The sequence below is a fragment of the Lacerta agilis genome, chromosome 6 (genome assembly GCF_009819535.1).
Source record: "Lacerta agilis isolate rLacAgi1 chromosome 6, rLacAgi1.pri, whole genome shotgun sequence".
Classification (NCBI taxonomy): Eukaryota; Metazoa; Chordata; class Lepidosauria; order Squamata; family Lacertidae; genus Lacerta; species Lacerta agilis.
In genome coordinates, this window is record NC_046317.1 from 11,708,128 (window position 1) to 11,735,021 (window position 26,894).

The following is a 26,894-nucleotide window of genomic DNA, read 5'->3' on the forward strand; positions in this document are numbered from 1 at the left end:
AGATCATAGCAACACCCACGTCCCCTAACTGCTGTACATAAACAACTTAACCATCTTTTTTTTTTTTTTTTTGAATTTCTGTCCCTACAAGAAAGTTTTGTGAACATTCTTTGGTTGGAGAAGTGCATCGCAAAATTCAGAGCAGAAGTCGTAACTCTCTGTTGTTATTCCCATTGCTTCCCCCATCGCGCTGTGTGTGAGGGGAAACAAGGCAGTGAACGATCCTCAAGCCCAAAAGACAAAACGATGATATAGTTAACATGAGGATTAATGTGGGAGAAAACTGGAGATTAATTCTTGCAAACAAATACTTAATTTACAATTGCAAATAGACGCTTCTCCCACACTTGACACATGGATGAATCTTTTCTTGCCGGCTGTAGTCCACAGGCGTGAAATAGGCTTAGAAGACGATCTAAACATCAGCTAACAAATGGACGTGATTCGGAATACTATTCAAGGTTGTGAGTCTTACGGACTCAAAAAGGATTAATCACGGTGTGTAGCAAAAGGAGGGAGGGTGAAAAAAGATTATGCAGCACCATAACCACACAGCTGTGAGTCCTACATGCAGTAAGAAACATCTGCAAACGTTCTAGAGGCAGTTCTGCGTTAGCTGCCACAAGCAAGATGGAAGTGTGTACAAGTAATTTTTTTTGTTTCCAGCTCACCAGGACAAAACAAAACCCCAAAGTCCCGTTTAATCCCATAATTGGTTCATGGGATTATGGGGCCTTTACTCTAGTAATGCCCTTGTCTTGGACAGATATTCATCAATGGGCAGAGATTGACATTCATACTCTAGACTGACCTTTGCATAGTGCAGGTGAAACTCAAAAAATTAGAATATCGTGGAAAAGTCCATTTATGTAAGCAATTGTTTTCATTATCTACTGGAGTTTAATATATGAGATAGACTCATGGCATGCAAAGCGAGATACGTCAAGCCTTTGTTTGTTATAATTGTAATGATTATGGCGTACAGCTGATGAAAACCCCAAAGTTGAAATTGTGAATTTGGGGTTCTCATCAGCTGTACGCCATAATCATCACAATTATAACAAATAAAGGCTTGACATATCTCACTTTGCATGTCACGAGTCTATCTCATATATTAGTTTCACCTTTTAAGTTGAATTACTGAAAGAAATGAACCTTTCCACGATATTCTAAATTTTTGAGTTTCACCTGTATTTTCCAATGTCTTTGCTAAACCTGAAATGTGCAAGCTATTCCTGAGTCTAGACTTAATAATTCACAGGTATGCAGTATTTTTTTCTAGGCCATAGTATGCAGTAGTGAGGCATGGGCTATGACATCATCTTAATTGTGTCAGCCCACCCTGATGTCTGTTGCGTCTTAAGATCATCAAAACTGCCTAGAAATAAATTCACATATGACTCAAATTTTAGTTTGAGATTTGGCATAATTTTGGCCACAACTTTATTGATTACAGGCTGTGATCGGCTTGCTTAGGCATTGGTTCAGACTATCTGAACCTGTCCCAGACTATCCAGGACAGGGACAGATCTGACAACTGCCAGCTGCAGAGGTCAGTCAAGGTAAGCACCCCGGGAGATCGATTGGGATGGGTGCAGATCCCTAAAATCACACCCAGAATGCTCCCAGCGGCTCTTGCTCAGCCCTATCTCCCTTTCAGGGATCGGACAAATGCACAGCGAGCCCCTGGATTCCTTTAACGGAATACCTACGCACCAACCATTGGAGGAACATGTCACAGCCATGCCTCGTCCCCTCCACACACATTAACCAATGCCTAACCACAAACCTTACAAAGTTGTGATGATTTGTTACACGGTAGGCAAAACCCAAAAGGCACCAGCCAATCCGCCAAGTGGGAAAAATTCCTACTAGGCCCCTGCCCCCAAAGCAGACGACCCACGGCAGTATAGCAAGGTCAACACAGACCCTAAATATAGGGAGGGTGGGCGGGTGATCCGGCGGACAAAGCGAAACAGAAGAATCTCAACGCAACGTGCAGCAGTATATATCTATCCCTCGGAAGCAATTTCTGCAACCCCATTGGCCGGAACAGGTCCCATGCTTCCAAGGGACCAATCGGGTAGCTGTGGCAATCCAAACTTCCCCACCCCAGCAACAGAGAATCAGTTGTGGTGACCTCACCGCAACACGTGCTCTCTGGGAGGAGAACCCGATTTGTGTGTAGGGATGAAGGCTGAGGCAGGGAAATGCACAAGGAAATGATGTGATGTCACATCGCCCAATTCACTCCGACAACAAAAGTGCCGCCAAAGAGGGATTTGCTGTTTTTTAATTAGCATCGGTATAGAATCCCGTTGTGGCTACTTCAACAAGGAAGAAGCTGCACAATAGTTAGGAAATGGCAGGCTGCAATAATGAATTAAATCAGCATGGGTCTTAGGAGCAACTTCAGGAACGTTTTAAATAGAAATGCAAATCGCAAAATGCTGTATAAGAGGCATTAGAATAATACTGTAACAGCTTTAGTTAAATATACATAAATATGAGCTGGGAACATGTATTTTTATAATGTGTAATAATAGATGTCCCTATGATTAAAACACTTGGAGCTGTTTTCTGCCTCTAGACATATTTTGCACTGTAGACGTATTCGAAAAGCCTACCTTCCAATTTTCTCTTCTTATTAGTAATGAAAGGAACATAAACCTTCCATTTTAAAACCATGTTAGATGGCATGTGAAGGATGATGGACTATTTTGGGAAAACAGCTAGCAATATATATTAGCTACCATCAGGATAATAAGTGTGTAGCAATTCCCAGGATTGTATATATGCACACTGAGTCTGTTCCCTTCGCCTACTAAGGCGATGAAACTGTGTGACTCAAAGCCTACCGAGGTGTTAAGACTGTGAAGGCTAACTTAGTGCATAAAGTAGCCACTCCCCCGTTGTGCATACATATAACACAAACCTTCGAAGGGAAGGAGGAAGCGAGCCTTGCTGCAGACAGACTTCCCTGCAGCCTTGATCCCCAGTCTCAGAGCTCAAGATTGCATGCAGCCTACAAATGGGAAGGTTCCCTCTCTTTGGCCTCGGTCGAAGTGGACGCCCGGTGTGTTCCGTCCCCCGCAGGGGCACACCCCATGCACCCAACCAAGGCAGCGGGAGCGTATGCACTGTCGCTGGTTCTGTGCACATCCCTGTTGGAATTACAGTTAAGTAGAAGCAGGGTGAGGAGATCCCCCCTTGAGCAGTTGCGCCTTACTGATTCCACACACCCCCACCCTGCTCTCCATCCCCTACTGCCTCTCACCCCAAGGGGTGGAAAAGCATCTCTTTGGAGAGGAGGGTGATCGAGTAAGGTGGTGGCAGAGTCTGGGCAAATAAGGGCTTCCAGTGGAAAGGGATGCTCTGGATGCCTTGTCCTTCAAGGGTTGCTGAACAAGAAGATACATCATCTCTATCAGGAAAAGAGGCCAATCAGACACCTATTGCACTGATCCATATATTCAGCAAAGCCTGATACCTCCTTTCTTTCCTCTAAGGGGAGTTCTCTTCCCCCACTGCCACCAAAAATAAAATAAAATAAAAATACCGTATTTTTCCATGTATAAGATGTCCCCTATTTGGGGGGACACCGATTTAAGAAAACGGGGGAGGGGGGAGAGATCTATCCGTGTATAAGATGCCCCCAAATTTTGAACCTAGTCTTTTACACGGAAAAATATGGTACATTTCAAAATAGGCAAGGGACTTATCCAAAAATGTGTGTCATATCGAAAGATGTCAAACCAAAGACCAGAAAATATAGCTGTGATTGGGAGAGAGAATTGCAAATTCCTGAAAGGAGAGATGTAGAAACTGGCAGAAAAGCTCTATGCAGTCTTATATAAATGGTCTCATATGCCAGCCATGATTATGAAGATGTGACAGTTTTGGGCTTTACAATGGGGATGATTCTTTACCTGGAAGCCAGCGAAATGTAGCGGTTTGGGTATACTGGGCTAAGCTAGGTTGGGGGAAAAACTCGCTCCCCTGTGAGGCTCACTGGGGTGAATTTGATCCAGTTACCAGTTTCTCAGTCAAATTTGCCTCGTATTGAGGGGCAACGTGGAAAGGAGAGGACCCGGAGATACTTAGGGGAAGGGCAGTTACAAAAATACTGTATGCAGTGCTATTTTTTCCACAAAATGAGGTGTTGGAGCTCACCATGAACTTCTCCCTTGTTCTCTTAGAACTATGGCAATGGCACCCAGCTGAGAGGTGCCAGAACAGAGCTCTGGCTGGGGGGGGGGGGAAAGCCCTGACTATATCATTTTCAAAACATTTATTGGAAGAGTGATTTTAAAAAGCAGGTGCATTATTGGTTATTAAATACCACCTTCTTCTGGGTTATCTGGCATTTTAATGTCATGCAGAAATACACTGTGCTGGTTGATAAATTAAATTTTCCAATGTTTAGCCAATACAATTCTGGCAGCTGGACTAGACAAAGAAGAAGTAGTATTTTATGCCAATGAACAAAAGAACATACCATATATGAATGCCTCTAGGACAGGTCAAAACCAAACCAAAAAATGCTCTAGTGCTTTGGCCAGATAAAATGTTCTTCAAATACAATATATGGTGTAAATACACGTTTTCTTATTCAGTACAAGCAACTTACTGAATTTTAAGTTGCTTGTACTGAATAAGAAAACATGTATTTTCACCATATGTCTTTAACATGTTTAAACTTTAGTGACATTTACATTTGAAACTAATGAACCTAACTTAGTCATAGTAATTAATCTCAATGAATATACACTAAGTAAAAATTACTTGAATACCACCCCTTGCCACCAGAAACCAGATTTTCTCCAGAACAATAAAGCAGCAAGAATCACCACTCACCACAGTTTCTCACAGTAATATTTTTAGAAAACCCAAGGGCAACGTATTTCAGGGTTTGTGAAGAGAGATTTGGGAATATTTCAGACACAGCCATCCCCTTTGTGGTCAGAAGAGACCTTGCCAGTCAGTAGGTTGCAGGGGCATAGAAAAAAAATCTCTCCACAAGCCATGCATTTGCCGAGTTTGCTTCCTTGCACATGAATACAAATGTTTGTCAGCTCTTGTGAAGACAGGAAAATGCAAAATTGGCTCCCTCTTTCCTTACTACTATCCTGTCTGTGGAATGCTCTCCTCAGGGAAGTTCGCCTGGTGCCTTCATTATACACCTTTAGGCACCAGGCAAAAACTGGTCCTCTTTAACCAGGCCTTTGGTTGATTTGATTAACATCCTATGCCCTTTTAAAATGTGTGGGATTTTTTTTTTTTGGGGGGGGTGGTTATTGGGTTGTTGTTGTTTTTATTTTGATTATGTACTCTATGGTTTTTATAATCTGATTTTTTCTTGTGAACCGCCCCGAGATCTGCAGGTATAGAGAGTTATATAAATTCATTAAGTAATAATAATAACGTTGACCAAAAATACTTTTGCAGGAAATGTAGATGCAATTAAGGGGAAAGGGAAGCATACAACAATGGTACTGGCAATCAGTGGCATAATGTGGGTTACCAACGCCCGGGGCTGCATGGAGCAAGGGATGGGAGGGAGGGAAACAGATGGAGTACACATGCACACTCAGCTGCCTAACAGCATCCCCATCACCCAGGAAATCAAAGCTGAAGAGATAAGAAAAGAAGAGTCATTCTGTTTTCTGGAGAGGTCACTTCCTGGTTCACATGGAAACACTGTACAATGGTGCCCCGCTAGACGAATGCCTCGCTAGACGAAAAACTCGCTAGACGAAGGCATTTGTCTAGCGGAAAGCATTGCCGCTTTGCTAGACGAAAAACCCGCTAGACGAAAATTTTCGCAGGAAGAATTATTTTCGTCTAGTGGGGCACCACTGTATTCAACAAAGCCCAGCAATGTAAGCATGCAGCTGTATTGAGGAAGTGTAATTTTGCACCCATAATAATTTTGTGCCCGGGGCAACTGCTCCTTTGGGGGCTCCACATGCTATGCCACTGCTTGTAATTTAACATAGTAAACCATACAAATGGAACATTGAAACACAAACCTACAGTGGGGGAATAATACCAAATGGCAAGTTTATATTAGCTCTGAGCAGCAAGATTTTACACTGCCCATCTCTGGACAGTTGCTATAGTAGAAGTTCTCAAAAATCAAATAATTGGCAGCAGCAGATGGTTCTGGGAAGTTTTTTAGGCTACTGTGGAACACAACATTTCCTTTTGTGACCATGGCCTCAGGTAGATAAAAATATTCAGGAGAGTGCAGATAAAGCTCTATCCACACGACTCCCATTAGCATCAACGGAAACGGCATACCTAAATCCATACATGCTGTTTTCAAAAGCGATGTCATTGTGTGCAACATTAAGAAATTTACAAGGGGGGGGAGGGTGTATACCATCTATTTGATAATAGGTTGAATGGGAGGGGGGGAATAATCCAGCAGAGAGATCTGGAGAAGAAGGAATAGGAATTATGCAGCGGGGAAGATAATTAGCGCTCAGAATTGCCCACCCAGGCGACCTCCAAAGAGTGACAATTGAGGAAAACTGTTTTATCCCTTGGTGGGTGATTATATTAAAGATAATGCCTGTGATTGTGTAGCCTTCCCGCCGGACAATCTTGTCGAACACCTTTGATTCGTGCAAAGAATGCCTTCCTTTAATTCGTTTTCTGAAAGTGAAGCCTCAACTGTATATTATGGAAATGACAGCCAGTCTTTTCCTCCTCTGGCAGGTGCTTGAGTTCTACAACATCCTGCTGCTGCAGCATCAGTTTTGTAAAGGTCCTTTCCGGATATAGTTTCCTTTTGTCACTTAAGATAACAATATGTTAAGCCCCATCATAACGTCTCCTCCTCCTCCTCCTCCTCTTTTAAAGAAAGGAAGAAGCAAAAAGATCAAAATCTCACTGAATTGAGGGTGCTCCCGCACACACACACACACACACACAAATCTATCTGTGTTCCCAGCATACCATGACTGACAGTTCAATTGTATAAAACTTACAGGATTTTTTCCTCTTTTTTTCGTAAAATGCTGATAAAAAAAACACTATTCGGTTGGCAGCTGCAGAGCAGGAATATGCTGTGTCAGGAACTGTCCATTTCGGATTGGTGTGCGCAACCTCTCTGATTAAAATGATACCACTGTTATGCTCTGCTTGCACTGCTCCCATCTACTGAATAGCATTTAAGTGAAGAGAAGATTACAACTCTCAGGAGCTTTAATGGAAGTATGTTGGTTCATGTTGGGGGAAGAGACCATCAGAGGAGTAGATATTTAACAGGAATGTATACCCAGTTCTAGGCCGCATAGTTCAGCAATCAGCACGGGTTACTTTCCCCCTCGTTGTTAACTTTGTGCCAATCCTGCACGGGTTCAAGAGGCCGACAATAAATTGTCACTCTTTGTTTCCACTTTCCATTGATGGGCTGCCTCCCACTATTTAAACCCTTTTTTTAAAAAAATGAAGAAATAACAATAATACAGTGGTACCTCGGGTTACAGATGCTTCAGGTTACAGACGCTTCAGGTTACAGACTCCGCTAACCCAGAAACAGTACCTTGGGTTAAGAAATTTGCTTCGGGGTGAGAATAGAAATCGCATGACGGCGGCACGGCGGCAGCGGGAGGCCCCATTAGCTAAAGTGGTACCTCAGGTTAAGAAAAGTTTCAGGTTAAGAACGGACCTCCAGAACGAATTACCGTATTTTTTGCTCCATAAGACGCACTTTTTTCCTCCTAAAAAGTAAGGGGAAATACCTGTGCGTCTTATGGAGCGAATGGTGGTCCCTGGAGCTGAATTGCCCAGGGGCCAAAAGCAAATTGTGCTTTTTATTTTACAAAGAGAAAAGGGAGTGTTGAAAGGACCCGCTCAGCAGCTGATCAGCAAGAGATCGGGAGAGAGATAAGAGTCCCCGGCTCCCTTTCAGCCCCACCCTCCTTTGTTGAATGTGCTGCAGAGGGAGGTTGTTTGTTTCCCCAGGACATGTGACTGGCTGATTAGATTATCTGTCTGAAAACAGTAGAAATGGCTCCCTTTCCTTAGGATTTTTCAGAAATGTGAGTTAAACCCCATAAAAATGGGGCTTTTCCTCTTTGCTTTTCCCCCTTTGCAAAAGGAGCTTTGCTTTTCCCCCTTTGCAAAAAAAGCTGCAAAACCTTTAGCTGATCCTCAAAAACAAAACAAAAAACAAAACAAAACAGGGCTTTTAGAGGAGGAAAACCAGAAAAATATTTTTTTCCCTTGTTTCCTCCTCTAAAAATGAGGTGCGCCCTATGGTCCGGAGCGTCCTATGGAGCGAAAAATACGGTAAGTTCTTAACCCGAGGTACCACTGTAGTACTGATGCTGCTGCTACTAGCCTTAACTAATACTACCAGCCACCATCTTGGATTCCTCACATCCAAACTCCGAAGTTAAGGCTTGAATCCAAAGTAGTGTTGATCCACTCATTCTACTATGGCAAGGATTTCTGGTTGCGCAATGGAACTCCCCCCGCCCCAATGCTCTCCTCACCCAGAACAACCTCTAAATCAGTTCAGGGTTTTCAACACAATACTCCACAGTAGATAGATCTGGGGAGGGTGGGAGAATTGGGGGGAGGCAGGGAGAAGAGGAGAGAAACTTCCATTGCACGGGCATAAATCCTTGCACCAACAGAATGAGGGCACAGGATACCACTCTATATAATTCTGGAACACTATGAAGAAAAACAGGGGGCTGTTGACATATTTGGGGGCAGCAGCAATCTTGTCCCCTGCAATGATGTGGAATTGCTTAGCATCCAGGAAAATTGCTTGGAAAGGAGAATGCCATGGGCCCCTGTGATACCTGGCAGGCCAGGAGTGGCAGGATCTGTCAGAGGGGGATGAGGATAAGGATTCTGAGGATTCTGGGGGATACACACAGCTCAAGCAGCAACTGAGATGAGGGTTTCACCTCAGGACTACCAGACCTCCCAAAAGGGGAAAGGAAGCTGGCCAAGCTAGTCCCCACCCTGCAACCTGAGAGTAAGGTTCCCACAGTAGGTGTGGAGCCGAATTGGTTGGCAGCAGAGGGATTCATAGGGTTGGACTTCAGTCCCATCACCAAGGTTATACTGCAGTCAGCACAGAAATAAACAGATGTGCAGTCCACCCCCAGTAGGGGCGCGTGTTTGCAAGCTTCTCGCTTGTGATGGGAATCACAAGTGTGTTCTACGTGGAGCTACCTTTGAAGGTGACCCGGAAACTACAACTAAACCAGAATGTGGCAGCTAGACTGGTGACTGGGAGTGGCCGCCGAGACCACATAACACCAGTCCTGAAAGACCTACATTGGCTCCAAGTATGTTTCCGAGAACAATTCAAAGTGTTGGCTCTGACCTTTAAAGCCCTAAATGGCCTCGGCCCAGTATACCTGAAGGAGCGTCTCCACCCCCATCGTTCAGCCCGGACACTGAGGTCCAGCTCTGAGGGCCTTCTGGCGGTTCCCTCACTGCGAGAAGTGAGGATACAGGGAACCAGGCAGAGGGCCTTCTCGGTAAGTGGCGCCTGCCCTGTGGAACGCTCTCCCATCAGATGTCAAATAAATAAACAACTACAGTCATACCTTGGGTTGTGTGTTTTCAGGTTACAGACGCGCCAAACCCAGAAGTACCGGAACGGGTTACTTCCGGGTTTCGGCCCTCGCACATGTGCAGAAGTGCTAAAACACGCTTTGCGCACATGCAGAAGTGCCAAATTGTGTCATGCACATGCACTGACATGGCGCTGTGGGTTATGCACGCTGCGGGTTGTGAACGTGCTTCCCGCATGGATCATGTTCGCAACCCAAGCGTTCACTGTATCGGACTTTCAGAAGACATTGAAAGGCAATTCTGTTTAGGGAAGTTTTTTATGTTTGATGTTTTATCACATTTTTTATAAGCTGTTGGGAGCCACCCAGAGTGTCTGGGAAAACCCAGCCAGATGGGCTGGGTAGAAATTGTTGTTGTTGTTGTGAATGATGGATCCCACACCACTCCTTTAAATGTAGAGCAGGAGGGGCATCTCAAGTATTATCAGATATGTTAATATCTGATTTTACATAAGGACTGTTAGGGAACTGGCTAAACCCTGGTCTGTGAGAGGAATGGCACTTACATCCCATAGAGTGTGTTTCTCTTTTCCCTTCCTATGACTTTGTCCAGTGCCACCAAGCAGAAGTCTTTATTTTCCCTGGCTGCCTGCACCAAACAGCCTCAATTTCTCAGGGTCTCAGGAAAGGAACTTCCAGCAATGTGAGGTTCGGCTTGTAGCTGCCATTTGGAAAAGCCACAAAAAGGGAGACTGCGAGGCATAGAAAGCACATTTTGGGTAATGATACACTGGGCTAAAGATGTTGGTTATAATATACAGTTGGAGGATTGGGAGAAGTTATGGAAAGAAAGCATTAAATTTACTGCATGTACAGCTTTGAAAGAGAATATGATGAAAATGATGTATAGATGGTATATTACACCTGTAAAATTATCTAAAATGGATAAAATAAGTAATAAATGTTGGAAATGTAAAGAGAAATTTTATCATATGTGGTGGGAATGTAAGAAGGTGAAAGGCTTCTGGGAAATGATATATAATGAGATAAAAAAATGTTGAAATATACATTTATAAAGAAACCAGAAGCATTTCTGCTTGGAATTGTAGGAAAAGAGATTAATAGAAAAGATAAAAAAAAAACTGTTCCTATATGCAACAATGGCAGCGAGAATGTTACTGGCACAGAAATGGAAGCGAGAAGAATTACCGACGAAGGAAGAATGGCAGACAAAATTAATGGACTATGCAGAATTAGACAAGATGACAGGAAGAATTTGAAACCGGCGGGACCAGGAATTCCTGAAGGATTGGACTAAGTTTGAGAAATATTTGAAAGACAATTGTGATCAACAAATCACGCTAGTAGGTTTACAAGAAGTTTTGTAAGGTTAATGTTAGGAAATATTATGGAAATAATTTTGGGTGGTAATAATTAATTGTTGAGATAAAAAAATAATAGTGAAGTTGGAAATACAATAAGAAATTTGAAAATTTGAAAATCCTGAGAAGTGGTTGATGGAAGTCAAAAATATGTATAAGATATGAATATTAATGGATGTTTAAAAGAATGCATATAATTTATTTTAAAAAAAATAGAAAGCACATTTTGAAAGTTAACTGAAGAAAACATGATGCTTATGAAAAAAAGGTTTTAAAATCTGAATAGTTACTGCACACACAAAACCCCAAAGCATAACAGCAAAAGGCAAAGAAAATAACCAGGACAAACACATCCAACTATTCCAGGCTTTCCCCTTATTTTCTTTAAGTTCCTTAAAGCAATATCTTCCAGACTAGAGTTTTCAGCATCTCCAGGGTTCAGCAGCTCATTCAGCATCTCTCTCCCCCAGCAAAAAGCTTAAAGTCTCTCACTCTGTGTTTTTTTTTTTTTTTAATAACCAAACAAGAAAGCACACTCTTCCCTTCTTCCTTCTACTAAGCCCTTCTTCTCCTGAAATGAAAGGGAAACAAATCCTCCCTCTAGACCAAACGCTGTTGTGGCTCTCTAAGGTGCTGAAGACTGACAGGAAAACGAATAAACCTCCAATAATGGAAAGCACAGGCCACACCAAGCATAAAATCTGAATGCAAGACCTCCTACAGCGAGCAGCCCGTGAGAAAACCCTGCTTCGCGAACTGCATAAAAATACAAACTTCAAAGAGATCTGGGGTAGCATTTTTGGAGCTCTTCGCTGAGTAATTGCCCGCCCGCAGTACCTCAGGACCGCAATACCTCAAGGACCAACTCTCTTCATATGAACCTACCCGGACCCTGAGATGATCTTCTGAGGCCTTTTTGTGTGCCTCATCTATGAGAGGTCTGGAGGGTGGCAGCACGAGAATGGGCCATTTCTGCAGCGGCTCCCTGTCTGTGGAATGCTCTCCCCAGGAAGGTTTGACCGCCTCTTTCATTATACACCTTTGGGCGCCAGGCAAAAGCGTTCCTCTTCAACCAGGCCTTTGGCTGATTGACACCTGATGCCCTTTTAAACATGTTATGGAAGGAGGGATTATTGGGTTGTCTTTGTTTTTATTTTTACTATGTATTCTGTGTGTTTTATATTGTAATTTTAAGTGGTGAACCACCCTGAGATCTCATCATCATCAACCTTTTATTGGCATCAAACAAACAAATACAAATAGAAGCGGATTAATACTTTCACAGTGGCACAAACTATATTTGAAGAGAAAAGAGACAAGACTCCACTGAGATCTACAGGTGTAGGGTGGACTGGTCGTGTTGTGCGGATGCCTGATGATCGTCTTCCAAAGTAACTACTCTATTCCGAACTTAAAAATGGAAAGCATAATGCTGGTGGTCAACAAAAGAGGTTTAAAGACAATCTCATGGCCAATCTTTAAGAATGTAATATAAACACCAACAACTGGGAAACACTGGCCTGTTAACACTCCAATTGGAGAACCGCCTTTACCAAAGGCGTCATGGGCTTTGAAGATAATCGAACTCAGGACGAAAGGGAGAAACGTGCTAAGAGGAAGGAACATTTGGCAAACCATCACTGTGATCAACTCCCGCCCGGAAACCAATGTCCCCACTGTGGAAGGACGTGTGGATCCAGAACTGGCCTCCACAGTCACTTAGGGACTCCCTGTTAAGACCGTGTTTATGGAAGGCGATCTTACTCGGCTACGAGGGATCGCCAAAGAAGAAGTCAACTAACTAACTAACTAACTAACTAACTAACTAAATATTTGCATCTAGAACAAGGGGAAGGCACAGCACAGGGATGGAAACTTAATGTGTTTTTTAAAAAAAAATAAAAATCTGTGACTTGAGCAGAGTACTGACACTCCTTTATCCTAAACCTTTATCTGAGAACATGAGCCTCAACACTGTGTAACATGCTAAACCACCAAACATCAGAAACGAAAATGGTGATGTGGAAGATGGCAGAGCAAAGGGACAGGGGTATGAGAGGCAGGAAAGGCGAGGGAATAAGGTGGCAAACTGTTTTATTACAATTGTCTTATCGTGAAAACCCTAATATACTATGGATTTTTTTTAAAGGCTTCCAATCATTAGCTAAACTTTTGACCTTTTGATTTTAACTCATCCGAGCAGCAATGACCCGCAATCAAATGATATATGTTTATCAATGAACTCTGCTCCTTCACAAGGTTTATTGGTTGTGTGAATATTGAAGGAAAGATTCCGCTAAACTGGTCAGGCCATAACTCATAACTCATAACTCAGTATTAAAAATCTTTTGGCCCTTCAGTGGTGACTTTCCCATGTTCTTTGTATATGGAATTTTTGAAACTAGTTTCTATATTTCAGCCTGCAAGTGAATGTGATGGGTTAAGTGATTTTTGTGTGTGCGTGCCAAATCTTCCCCTTCCTCTTTCCCCCAGTATATTTTAGAATTTATAAAACCTAAATTAAAAGAAATAACGGAGATTACTGAACAAAGGCACCATGAGGCGTATGATGTTCTTCCCATCATAGACAGTTGTTTCCACAATCAATGCATTGTTGCTGACAAGCTTCAATAGATAGGTAGAATACTTATCAAGCCACTTCTTGAGAGTGACCTTACCTCCCAGGGTAGCTGACAGCAAGAAGTGTGTCCCATATTTCTTGATAAGATTTTCTGTGATCTGCTGAAGAGTCGGCCTACGTCCCAATAGTCTTATGTTCCGGAAAAATTCAGGGGCGAGAGGCAGCGGGGAGCCAAGAAAATTCTTTCTCTCGACGGCTAAGTTATTTACTTTCCAACGGCCAAATTCCCTGGAAAGCAAAAGGGAAAAATATATATATATATGTCTCATTCAAAAACACATTGTTTAGACATTTTCACTAGAAAACTACACCAACCAGCTGTCTAGTATACAAGTATGTATCACTTATTTCTGATAGTCGTGCATTTGATGCCTAAAACAGAGGGATCATTTTATAACAAAATAGCAAAGCCATTGTGAGAAGAAAACAAAAAAAAACTTGTTTTAAAAATATCTGTTTTAAAAATTGCCTACTTCCTTCTGCAGAGTGTGATGGTTGCCTGCAACAGGCTGGTTTTATTTTGCAAGGGACACTGGTAGAGCAATGTCAACATGAATATTCAGAATTTTTCTTATGCTGCGGGGTGGGGTGGGGGGAACAAAAGCCTTTCTTTCACACACACGTTTCTCTGAGAGAAAAGCATCACACCAACTCAGGTTTGGCATGTTTTCAGAGCTGAATTGGAACACAATTTCACTACTCTCAGTCCTTTTCAAAGCATTTTCTTCTCTATTGAATTGTCCTCACTCTCAGTGGCCCTCATCTACATTATCAAGTAGCTACCGGTATATCTGTTGGGTTACGCATCATGGTGACATCATCCCATTTCACTTCACAATCACCTGACCAGGCAGGATGAACAGTAATATCTAGGCAGGCAATGGCACTGAAGAGGCAGCAGGAAGGGGGAACAAATACACTGAATTGGATTGAAGAAAGATGAAGAATTACACCCACACCACAGGCATTAATTAACTTAGCAACACCAGGATGACAGTGTTTGCACCAATTCTACTACCATTGCAAATGACCACTGATCATTTGCATGCATATGAAGGCATCTATACCTGCCAACTGAATGCAACACTCGTAAGATTTTTACTAATTGCTTTTTCTGCAAATAGACAACCACGTTATCCTTTAGGAAGTTGCTGAAATTAAAACAACCCTGCCTTATGAAAGTTGCCAGCTACCTAAAAAGCCAAAACCAGAGCATATTTGTCACAGCTCTACAAAATCATGAGAGGGGTTTTCGTAAATTGCATTTCTATTTCTCCCTCTCGTGCTTTGAATGGCCACTTACTCCTTTCCAGGTGGGAGGCATTTGCTGTCCCTCACCCAGTGCTGGATTTACATATAAGCTAAACAAGCTTGCCCTCCCCTCCAATTTCCCTCCCACCACTATTAATAAAAAAAAAATTAAAATCTTTATTGCGGTCCATAGACCCACAAAATGTTTCTAAACAAGATACAGTTAAGACAACCAAACAACAGGCGAAAGAGACCGAGGTAGTCATTTCGTTATGTCTAGAGCATGATGGTCCTTGTTTCTTGCGACCTCCGAAAGAAACTTTGCCACGGTCAGGGTAATATCATTTGACCTATCCTCCAGAAGGCTTCAGATTTTCCCGGCAAATTTGCTAGTAAGGATTTGACCAGTTGATCCCATGCTTGATCATACTGCTCACTATTAATATACTTCTTAATGGTATTTCAGTTCAACAATTACTTTGATAAAATAAAACAAAATAAAAAATAAAAAATTCCTTCCAGTAGCACCTTAGAGACCAAGAAAAAAGGAAGGAAGGATTTTTTTATTTTTTTATTTTGTTTTGACTATGGCAGACCAACACGGCTTGTTGTTGTTGTTCAGTTGACCCCATGGACCAGAGCACCCCATGTACCAGAGCACGCCAGGCACGCCTATCCTTCACTGCCTCTCACAGTTTGGCCAAACTCATGTTAGTAGCTTCGAGAACACTGTCCAACCACCTCATCCTCTGTCGTCCCCTTCTCCTTGTGCCCTCCATCTTTCCCAACATCAGGGTCTTTTCTAGGTCTTTTCTACCTACCTGTATTTGATAAAATACATCTTTTGTTGTGTGCAAATGGCTTTTGATACCTATTAGGTCCATAAATTGCCATATAGCATATATTATATATTAGGTCCATAAATTGCCATATAGCATATATTCAACACAAAAAAACAAACAGCGACAATTTGTTGTTGGCAAAGGACAGCTGGACATATAAAGGGCCCCATTACCTTCAGTAGCTTAGGGCCTCATCAAACCTAAATCTGGCCCTGCCCTCACCTGTCTGCTTCCATCCCTGGCAGCCCCGAATCACGAGCCGCCCTGCAGGGCAGAATTGCCGCCAAAACATTAACATTTGAACGGGCCAATCAGGGGCTCGCTCATGGGTGGAGCCTCGCTGGCAGACCATTCTGCCAGCAGCTGTATTGGAAGGATGGGAGTCTGAGGCACTGTGAATAGCTGAGTTATGTTTTCTTTCTTTGTTCTGATTTGATGAAAAGTCCAGACCTTGAAGAAACCGTTGGTGAAACGGGAATTTTGAAGCTAGCCACCCGTCGGGAGAACACACCCACATGTTGGAGGGATTCTGAATAACCTTCCCCAACATTGTGAGGATGGACCTACGCGTCTGATAGACATTTGCTATACCATCTTCATCATTCATAAGAGCGGCAGACTCGTAATCTGGGGAACCAGGTTCGTGTCTGCACTCCTCCACATGCAGCTGCTGGGTGACCTTGGGCTAGTCACACTTCTCTGAAGTCTCTCAGCCCCACTGACCTCACAGAGTGTTTGTTGTGGGGGAGGAAGGGAAAAGAGAATGTTAGCCGCTTTGAGACTCCTTTGGGTAGTGAAAAGCGGGATATCAAATCCAAACTCTTCTTCTTCTTCTTCTTATATGGCACTTTGTATTTTTGCACTTTGTAAATTGCACTTTGTACTAGCACTTTGATGATTTAAAGCATATATAGGTTTGCCTCTGATGAAATATTTATAAATGCTCTTTGCATTATGATATTGTCAGTTTAGTTTCATATTTATGCAATTCTTCCAGTGATATACACGGTTTTGTATTTTTTCTGAAGCAGTGTAAATCTGGCTGCACTGAACACCTTCAGTGCAGTTGGCAGAAGAGCAAACCTGTCCTTCCTCCCTTTGCACATTCAGTTTGTAATTCTTTTTTTTTAAAAAAAAAAAAAAACAACAACACCTCAACAACTGCAGATTAATGCAGAATGGAATGGATTCATTGATAAGCACATGCACACCAGAGCTGTCAACCTTCCTTTTTTTACATTGGGAAATGGCCATAGATGTGAACTTTCCCTTTTTTTTGCAATGGGAAACGACGTTGGAATAAGGGAATTTCCCGCAAAAAAAGGGGAAGCTTGACAGCTATGATGCACACTTGACACAGGCTAGAAACTGACAAAGAAATAGAGTGATCTGTCCACCCCTGCTTTCTGAAATTATAAGCCCCCAAAGCACAGGTGTGAAGCTCTCCCTTTGGTTTTGCTTCCTTGCTTTAAATTACAATAATGTCTGCAAAGCAGATCCTTAAATGGAGGGAGTTTTTGATTACCGCTGAAGATAAATTATTCCAGAGGCTGCATTAAACACAAAGAATGGCATCTCCTATTTGCTGCTCCAAAATATATCAGTGGCTTCAATGAAAGCAAACAAGTCAATTAAGTAGTAATAAGCACATCTTTTATTCATTTGCTTACCAATTAAGATGCCGCTAAGAGTTATTAAGAAAAGGACACATTGTCCTCAAAATCTAATCAAGGGACCATTCTTGTTGCAAAACATCTGTGGAATCCTCATTTGGACGGGGCATGCCAACAGTTAACGCCGTTTGCTTTGAGGGAAATTCAGAGTCCAGTTTGTGCGTACTACACTGAGATAACATAGGGGCTTTTGTCTATTTCTTCGGTGTTAGGGAACAAGGAATTAAGCACAGAAACTGATCACATTGATCCATTTTTCTTTAAAGCCACATAAAGGGGGTGATTCACGCTTAACCTGGTCCACAGTGAAGGGGAGTGCCACGAGGAGAAAGCACTTCTCCTATAAATTTGCTTGCTTCGTTGTAGAATATCACAGAGTTTGTTGGACTCACAGTCCTAAACAGAATACCTTCTGTATTGACATCTTCCATAGGCACAATGCTTATCAAATGGGGCTCTGCTCTTAGAATCATAACCAGCACTGAACTAGTGCAGTAATTTTCCTTTCCTCCCAGGAAGGCAAAGTTCTGTGGGTGGAAATCCATAGCTGTCAACCTTCCTTTTTCTTGCATTGGGAAACGGCGCTGGAATAAGGGAATTTCCCGCAAAAAAAGGGAAAGTTGACAGCTGTGCTGTGCACACAGCATTAGATACCTTAGTGTCCTGCCCTTTGAAGGTTAGGCCACCAAGTATGGAGGAGTATGGGCTCTGTAGTGGTGACATCAGGTTTGGTAAATTTACTAGCATCAGTTGTTCATGGAATTTAGAGAGATGGTGAAAGCTTTTCCTTCCCCGTGTTTATTGGGCTGAGTAACTTCAGAATGCATAGCTGATCTGATATATATATCTTAAAGAAATGGGAGTGCCTGATCACCTCATCCGTCTCCTGAGAAATCTCTATGTGGGACAAGAAGCTACAGTTAGAACTGGATATGGAATAACTGATTGGTTCAAAATTGGGAAAGGAGTACGACAAGGCTGTATATTGTCTCCCTGCTTATTTAACTTATATGCAGAATTCATCATGCGAAAGGCTGGGCTGGATGACTCCCAAACCGGAATTAAGATTGCCGGAAAAAATATCAACAACCTCAGATATGCTGATGATACAACCTTGATGGCAGAAAGTGAGGAGGAATTAAAGAACCTTTTATTGAGGGTGAAAGAGGACAGCGCAAAATATGGTCTGAAGCTCAACATAAAAAAAAACTAAGATCATGGCCAATGGTCCCATCACCTCCTGGCAAATAGAAGGGGAAGAAATGGAGGCAGTGAGAGATTTCACTTTCTTGGGTTCCATGATCACTGCAGATGGTGACAGCAGTCACGAAATTAGAAGACGCCTGCTTCTTGGGAGAAAAGCAATGGCAAACCTAGACAGCATCTTAAAAAGCAAAGACATCACCTTGCCGACAAAGGTCCGTATAGTTAAAGCTTTGGTTTTCCCAGTAGTAATGTACGGAAGTGAGAGGTGGACCATAAAGAAGGCTGATCGCCGAAGAATTGATGCTTTTGAATTATGGTGCTGGAGGAAACTCTTGAGAGTCCCATGGACTGCAAGAAGATCAAACCTATCCATTCTCAAGGAAATCAGCCCTGAGTGCTCACTAGAAGGACAGATCCTGAAGTTGAGGCTCCAGTACTTTGGCCACCTCATGAGAAGAGAAGACTCCCTGGAAAAGACCCTGATGTTGGGAAAGATGGAGGGCACAAGGAGAAGGGGACGACAGAGGATGAGATGGTTGGACACTGTTCTCGAAGCTACTAACATGAGTTTGGCCAAACTGTGGGAGGCAGTGAAGCATAGGTGTGCCTGGCGTGCTCTGGTCCATGGGGTCATGAAGAGTTGGACACGACTGAACGACTGAACAACAATATATATATATATATATATATATATATATATATATATATATATATATATATATATACACACACACACACACACACACACACACACATTCGTGTGTGTGTACACTAACCATAAAACTCATTTCAGACCCAGCAGAAAATGTGGCATCTTTATGATATGGGGTTTATTTGCACCTATCTACTACCTGAGCCTATGAGGGAGGGGCTAGCAGCATTAACACCCCAAGAGGGCCTTGCTTCCCCCATCGCTGCAGCCTTGGATGAAATCATAGAAATCATAAATGGTAGAGTTGGAAGGGACCCTGAGGATCATCAGTGTGTGGAGTGCCCTATCTGGGTGGATGGAGCAGATGAGTAATTTTGTTGTCCCCGAAAAGGGGCAATGACAATAAAGATCTTATCATCTTATCTTATCTTATCTTATCTTATCTTATCTTATCTTATCTTATCATCTTATGTAGTCCAACCCCTTGTGATGCAGAAATATGCAGCTGTCCCATACAGGGATCAAACCTACCACCTTGGCGTTGTCAGCACCATGCTCTAACCAATTGAGCTATCCACAAAATCAAACAGAAATCAAACATCCCTCTGACTCTCTCAGTTCCCAGCTTGCTGCTTTTCTTCTAGCTCATCTCACTCTCAACTCTGCTTTTGCCCTTCTATCTACCTGCCAGTTGAGGGAGGGCCCCCCCCCAGACATTTGCTGCCTGACACCTCCTTTGTTCGCTTAATGGCTCATCACCCAGGCGATCATCTCACCAGGAAGTTAGTCTGCCTTATATGTTAACATTTCCCGGATCCAGTGATTAGAAGGATCTTGGAATACAGCCTACCCACCTCCCAACCAAATCATAATATTACTATAACAACAGCTACCAAGGGGGGAAAGGAACAGGACTGTGACGCACGAGAAAGATGATTTAACCATTTCCTGCTAAGCATCCAAGGTCTCCGTGAAAATCACCCTGAGATCATCTTCTGAGGCCCTCCTTCATGTGCTGCTTCCTCGAGAGGTCTGGAGGGTGGCAACATGAGAACGCGCCTTCTCTGCAGTGGCTCCCCATCTGTGAAATGCTCTCCCCGGGGAAGTTTGCCTGGCACCTTCATTATAACAACCTTTAGACGCCAGGAAAAAATGTTCCTTTTAAACCAAGCCTTTGGTTGACCTGATCAACATCCCACACACTTTTAGGGGTATTATTGGGTTATTGTCCCTGCGGAAGTTTGCCTGGCACCTTCATTATAACGCCCTTTAGATGCCAGGAAACAACGTTCCTTTTTAACCAAGCCTTCGGTTGACCTGATCAAAATCCCACACCCTTTTAGGGGTATTATTGGGTTATTGCTTATATTTTTATTTTATGTACAGTGGTACCTCGGGATACAAATACCTCTGGTTACAAATGCTATGGGTTACAAACTCCGTTAACCCGGAAGTAGTACCTCGGGTTGAGGACTTTGCCCCAGGATGGCGGAAATCGCGCGCCAGTGGCACAGCGGCAGCGGGAGACCCTATTAGCTAAAGTGGTACCTCAGGTTAAGAATGGTTTCAGGTTAAGAACGGACCTCCGGAACAAATTAAGTTCATAACCCGAGGTACCACTGTACTGTCATCTTCTTTATTTAAACCACCCTGAAACCTCTGGATAGAGGGCGGTATATTATTAATAATAATAATAATAATAATAATAATAATAATAATAATAATAATAATGTGCCATTTCCCAAGGGAAAAGAGAAGCTTGGGGGGAGCAGCTTTCACTTTGTAGTTTTACTGCCCCCACCCCTGCATCCAGCAGTCCCAATTTCACGCAGAGCTGCTATTTCAAAAGTAAAAACCAGGCATATAGGCCAGGGCTGGACATTCATTCACCCCGGGCTTAAAAATTTGGGTTTATGAAGCATTGTGACCCTGTGCTCCTTCCGCACAGATATAATTGAGTAATAACTACTAAATCAACACCACATGAGTGAACATCAGACTGGAGCCCACTTGTGAAATGCCACTTATTTACTTATGTAACACATTGGTATCCCATATGTTATTTCAGACAATATAGATCTAGAGCTGGAGAACCTTGAACTGGGATAAAACCCTGCAGAATTACAATGCAGTTCGTGTGTGTGTGTGTGTGTGGGTGGGTGTAGGCGGATATTCTAATGTGTCCATTTACCGATTAACTTAATAACTGAATGTTTTTAAGAACTTCGCTGATAGTTCTGCCACCCCTCAAGAACATAGCAAAATTTCTGCTTCACTTTTCTGGAACCTGAAGGTGTCACTGAGATAAAACTGTTTTGACAGAGAAATAACACTTGAAGCATGTCATTTAAATATGGATGCTTTAAATCTTCTGGATGTTTTTTTCTTCTTCCTTTGAGCCTGCTGCTGTTACAGAGGGCTGTTTCGCACAAGCCCTGTCCAGATGAAAGGCACAGATAGAGAGGGGTAGGATCATACACACAGAGAAGGAGAAGAAGAAGAAGAGTTTGGATTTGATATCCCCCATTATCACTACCCGAAGGAGTCTCAAGCGGCTAACATTCTCCTTTCCCTTCCTCCCCTACAACAAACACTCTGTGAGGTGAGTGGGGCTGAGAGACTTCAGAGAAGTGTGACTAGCCCAAGGTCACCCAGCAGCTGCATGTGGAGGAGCGGAGACGCGAACCCGGTTCACCACATTACGAGTCTACCGCTCTTAACCACTACACCACACAGACTTCTGTCCATTCAGTGAAGGTGGAAATAGATCCCATGTGTGAATAACTGCATTTACATAGGCTATATATCAGCCTTCAGCTGAGCATGGGGAGGGCAGGAATGGAGACAATGTGTGAGCTTCCCCTTCTTCTCAATGCAATCTTTGTGGCCCTCCCAGCGTCACTGGGCTATACCTCCCAACCATTCTTGGCCATTGGCTTTGCTGGCTGGGGCTGATAGGAGTTGGAGTCCAGTTACGTCTGGAAGGTGCCACACTGGCGATCCATGTGTTTGGTCAATGTGTGATGAGGGCACCTCTAGGTAATGGATAGTGACACTTTGGCTACATAAGGATCCACACTCGGAACATGAGTTTACTCTGAGCATATTGGGTGTGTGGATTCCCAGCATGCAGAAGAGCGTTATGGTGCCAGTCGAGGGCCAAGGAGCACATTTCATCCAGACTCAGCTGATAAAAATCACAGACCGAGAATGCACCATGAGCTTATATGCAGTATGAGAACGGCATATGGACGAGACTGTGAGTTTGCATTTCTTAGTGCAGAAAGTACTGATCTGATGTATAGACATCTTTTCTATTCTGCTTAATTCAAGAAGCTTCTGGAAGCTTTCTCTGTGTGAAAGACAGTTCATGGTGTTTGGGTTATTCCTTCAGAGAAGGTAAGAACAGCTGGTTTAAACTGGTTCGCTTATCTTTTCTGCAAAGGTCATGCTGACTATATAAGTAAGGCCAGAAGGAGCCTGGGAAACACTTTCTCTTTCTATCTTCCTTCTGGTGTTGTGTTCTGAACACAAATAGTGTTAAGGTTTAGACTTGTTATAAGTTATTGTATGTTTAAGTTAACTCTGCTGCAACTGGATTTCTTATGGAGAGTGCCAATCCTGAATGTACCGAATTTGTGACCATGATGCTCATTTGCCTTCAGTAGCAGTAAAGCTCTGCTGGATGAAATACCATTTTTTTAGGGTATCCTCTAACATGTTTAAGTTGTTACTCTGCTGACTATACATTGGATTCTGCTCTGGATCAATATTGAATAGAATTGCATGACAGAGACTTTGTAAGAAAGAGATCCTTTTGCACAATGCCAGTATGCCACCTCTTTGCCATTCCTAGTCCTTATATAAACGAATCCACTGTGTGTCCAAAAAGACAGCATGTATTCTGAGTGAAGGGTTTGTAAGAGTTGCATCAAAAGTCTATTGTGAGAAGATTAAGACGGCTATGCAATTAGCAGTGCTAAGCCTCATTAACAATAGCCTCATTATGGCTGTAAAGTGATATTAATGCTAGCAAACATCAATATATTAATCAAAGGCAGATTCGGGCAATACTGACCAGGAAACTTGTTAGTGACAAGCTTGTGAAGGCCAGATGATTCTAACTACTGTACTGGCTTTTTGCATGCTGTAGTGAATATTTCAATGAAAACATATTGGGGAGCCTTTTCCTAAAAAGGGATATATATATGTGCACACTTGCACAAACATGTACACACAAGTTGGATTATATGCACATTAATTTCAATGTAATTGACACACTAATCAATGAACAGCCAGATGATTAATGAATTAAACAGTTTTTAATTGGCTGACTGCCTTAGTCAGACATATTTACATGTATACTGTGAATATGGAACATTCCGAAGTCCTATACAAAGTGAAGCTCATCAGCAGAAATTTCATTTACTAAGCCCGAGAAGTTTTTCCTATGAAACCGTTCCTTGCTGCAGCTACCACCAGATGTTCAAAGAGATACATGTTACAGCTCCAGAGAAGCTATTGGCGAATTTAATGCAATGCCACGAAGCTTGCTGCTGACGGAGGGAAGTGCGGGGCTTCAAGAGAATTAATTGCACTTGATAATGGTTTCAGAATAAAATGAGTTTTGGAGACAATCAACAGCCGTAGCATGGAGCAATATACAGTTCATGACAAGTGTTTTGTATGGTGGAAGACACTCTAGATAAAAAGGGGAAAAATAATGATCCCTATTAAGTGAAGCAGAGCATTCTAATAATGGCTCCTATTAAATGAAGGAGGCCATTATAATTCTTGAAAACATGTCAATGCTTTGAGCATATATTCCGACACTGAGCAATTGCTAACTAGGTACAGTATAACATATAAAGCTGAATTACCACTTCAGTCCATTCATTTGCTATGGGAACAGGGGGCCATAAGAACCACTCCATTAACATCAACTGGAAGTGCCCATTTGACTAGAAGAGTTTGGATTTGATATCCCGCTTTATCACTACCCAAAGGAGTCTCAAAGCGGCTAATATTCTCCTTTCCCTTCCTCCCCCACAACGAACACTCTGTGAGGTGAGTGGGGCTGAGAGACTTCAGAGAAGTGTGACTAGCCCAAGGTCACCCAGCAGCTGCATGTGGAGGAGCGGAGACGCGAACCCGGTTCACCAGATTACAAGTCTACCACTCTTAAGCACTACACCACACTGGCTCTTAACCCTTCACTAGGAGAAATCTTTATGTATGATAGCATGCACTGTCTTAAAGCCATGACTATTGTCCAGGGCTAATGATAATGAATGGTCACATCACATCTGGGCACAGGGGCTTCCAGCTAGCTTCTGGGCAGAGTACTGAGTGCAAATCATTTCGTATGAAGTCTTTTCTTTGACAAAGACAGCTGGCATGTCAGTCGGTTGGTTGGGGTGCCGCAAAATGTTTAGGGGTATGCGTCCCCCTGCATCCCCCCCAGAAAAGAGCACTGCTGGTGTGTATACAAACAGAAATTAATCTAAACAAAATAAAATAAAAATATTCCTTCCAGTAGCACCTTAGAGACCAGCTAAGTTTGTTCTTGGTATGAGCTTTCGTGTGCATGCACACTTCTTCAGATACACTTCTTCAGATGGTGCACACGAAAGATCATACCAAGAACAAACTTAGTTGGTCTCTAAGGAGCTACTGGAAGGAATTTTTTTATTTTATTTTGTTTTGACTATGGCAGACCAACATGGCTACCTACCTGTAACAGAAATTAATATTACACTTATGAAGCAGTGCTGATATGAAGAGCTGGAGGTGGGGGAAAGAGAAGCACCTGAGGAGAAACAACTTCACTTTGCACTTCTCTAAGTGCACACAAACAACGTCAGTCTAAAAGCATGTGTCTATTTTGGGGACTATGCGTTTTTTTGCTGAGCAACACACATAATCTACTTAGAGACTATGCATAATGAGCTGACAAATGAACAGAATGTCTGATCAGTTTACGTTGCCCCACATCATTTGTCAGTTATCCATATCATCTGTCAATGTACAAAAATCCCCTGCTGGCGCTGAATGCTAACCACTCAAATCACATTAGCCATACCCTATAACATATATGCAGAGGGATGCAGGTGGCGCTGTGGGTTAAACCACAGAGCCTAGGGCTTGCTGATCAGAAGGTCAGCGGTTCGAATCCCTGCCACGGGGTGAGCTCCTGTTGCTCACTCCCAGCTCCTGCCCACCTAGCAGTTCGAAAGCACGTCAAAGTGCAAGTAGATTAATAGGTACCGCTCTGGCGGGAAGGTAAACGGCGTTTCCGTGCGCTGCTCTGGTTTGCCAGAAGTGGCTATGTCATGCTGGCCACATGACCCGGAAGCTGTATGCCGGCTCCCTCGGCCAGTAATGCGAGATGAGCGCCGCAACCCCCGAGTCGTTTGCGACTGGATGGGGGGAGTTTTGGGGACATCCTCCTGGAGATTGAGAGGCAGAGGTTATGCTTTCAAATGTGACATAAGCTTATGGTTACAAGGCGGCCTGACAGTGATAAAGCAGGATATCAAATCCAAACTCTTCTTCTTCTTCTTCTTCTTAATAGCAAATTCACACTGTTTCTTCAGCATTTTCAGTATACAGCATAGACTCAGTCACCCTGGCATTCTCTGAATTACCAAATATATCACGAGTCTCAGTCTCACCCACTTGATTAATTGTTGCACTTGCTACTTGAAGTACTGACTGCGCTTAACTAGACCTCTCAAAACTTGTAGAATTCTCATTTCCTAGGAAGGAGAGGGAAGGGCAGAAAGTCACCTTCTTTTGCAAATGGCAGAAGGGACTTCACCCCTCAGTGCTTGTCTGTGCTTTTGTAAGACATTCCTGATAAAATCACCACTGTTTTCAGCCTTTTCCATAATTTAAATGTTCCTCCTAACTCAAGGATGATGTGCGATTCTGACAGCAACCGAGCCGTGACAACTACCTCTCGTGTGTGAGAAACTGAAACAAATGATACACACTGTCAAAAGGGAATAGATAAAGGAGCACGAATATATTTTGCTACATGGAACAAACGTGCCACCATGGCTTATACTGCCACGCCACATCTCACTTGCACAGCCATGGCTGTGACAACGAAGGTCTCAAAGGTCCAGAAAATTGCTGCAGAGTGTCTCTGCAAAGCTTGTTATGGAGGAGGAAAGATAAGCAAGCCAGTATTAGCCGTTCTGCTCAGACACCCACACACCCATCTTAAACACACAAACACACTGAAAAAGTTCCCTTCTGGCAAAAGGACAAACCTGGGTAAGGAGAGACTCATCTGGAAATATGGTTGAAGATATCTGAATTCATTCATGCTGAGCCATCTGCTTTTTGAGGGGCAGAGATGCTTATTCAAACCACTTCCGTTGCACTTAGACACATTTTTTCCAAGGAGTGCAGGGCAGTGCATATGGATTAATTTATATTATCCCCATGTTAAACCTGTGGAGCAGGTTATTTCTACCCAAAATGCTTCACAGCCAGTGTGGTGTAGTGGTTAACAGTGGTAGACTCGTAATCTGGTGAACCGGGTTTGCGTCCCCGCTCCTCCACATGCAGCTGTTGGGTGACCTTGGGCTAGTCACACTTCTCTGAAGTCTCTAAGCCCCACTCACCTCACAGAGTGTTTGTTGTGGGGGAGGAAGGGAAAGGAGAAGGTTAGCCGCTTTGAGACTCCTTC

At 42.9% G+C, this 26,894-nt stretch overlaps 1 protein-coding gene across 2 annotated transcripts in view; it reads right to left on the bottom strand.

Moving 5' to 3' along the window:
* The window catches only part of BRINP3 (BMP/retinoic acid inducible neural specific 3), a 255,239-nt gene that overhangs the window by 106,540 nt on the left and 121,805 nt on the right, over positions 1 to 26,894 (bottom strand). For both annotated transcript variants that reach the window (XM_033151388.1, XM_033151389.1), the window contains exon 3: positions 13,609 to 13,799. In XM_033151388.1, the coding sequence (XP_033007279.1) occupies positions 13,609 to 13,799 (191 nt within the window). The remainder of the gene's footprint in view (positions 1 to 13,608; positions 13,800 to 26,894) is intronic.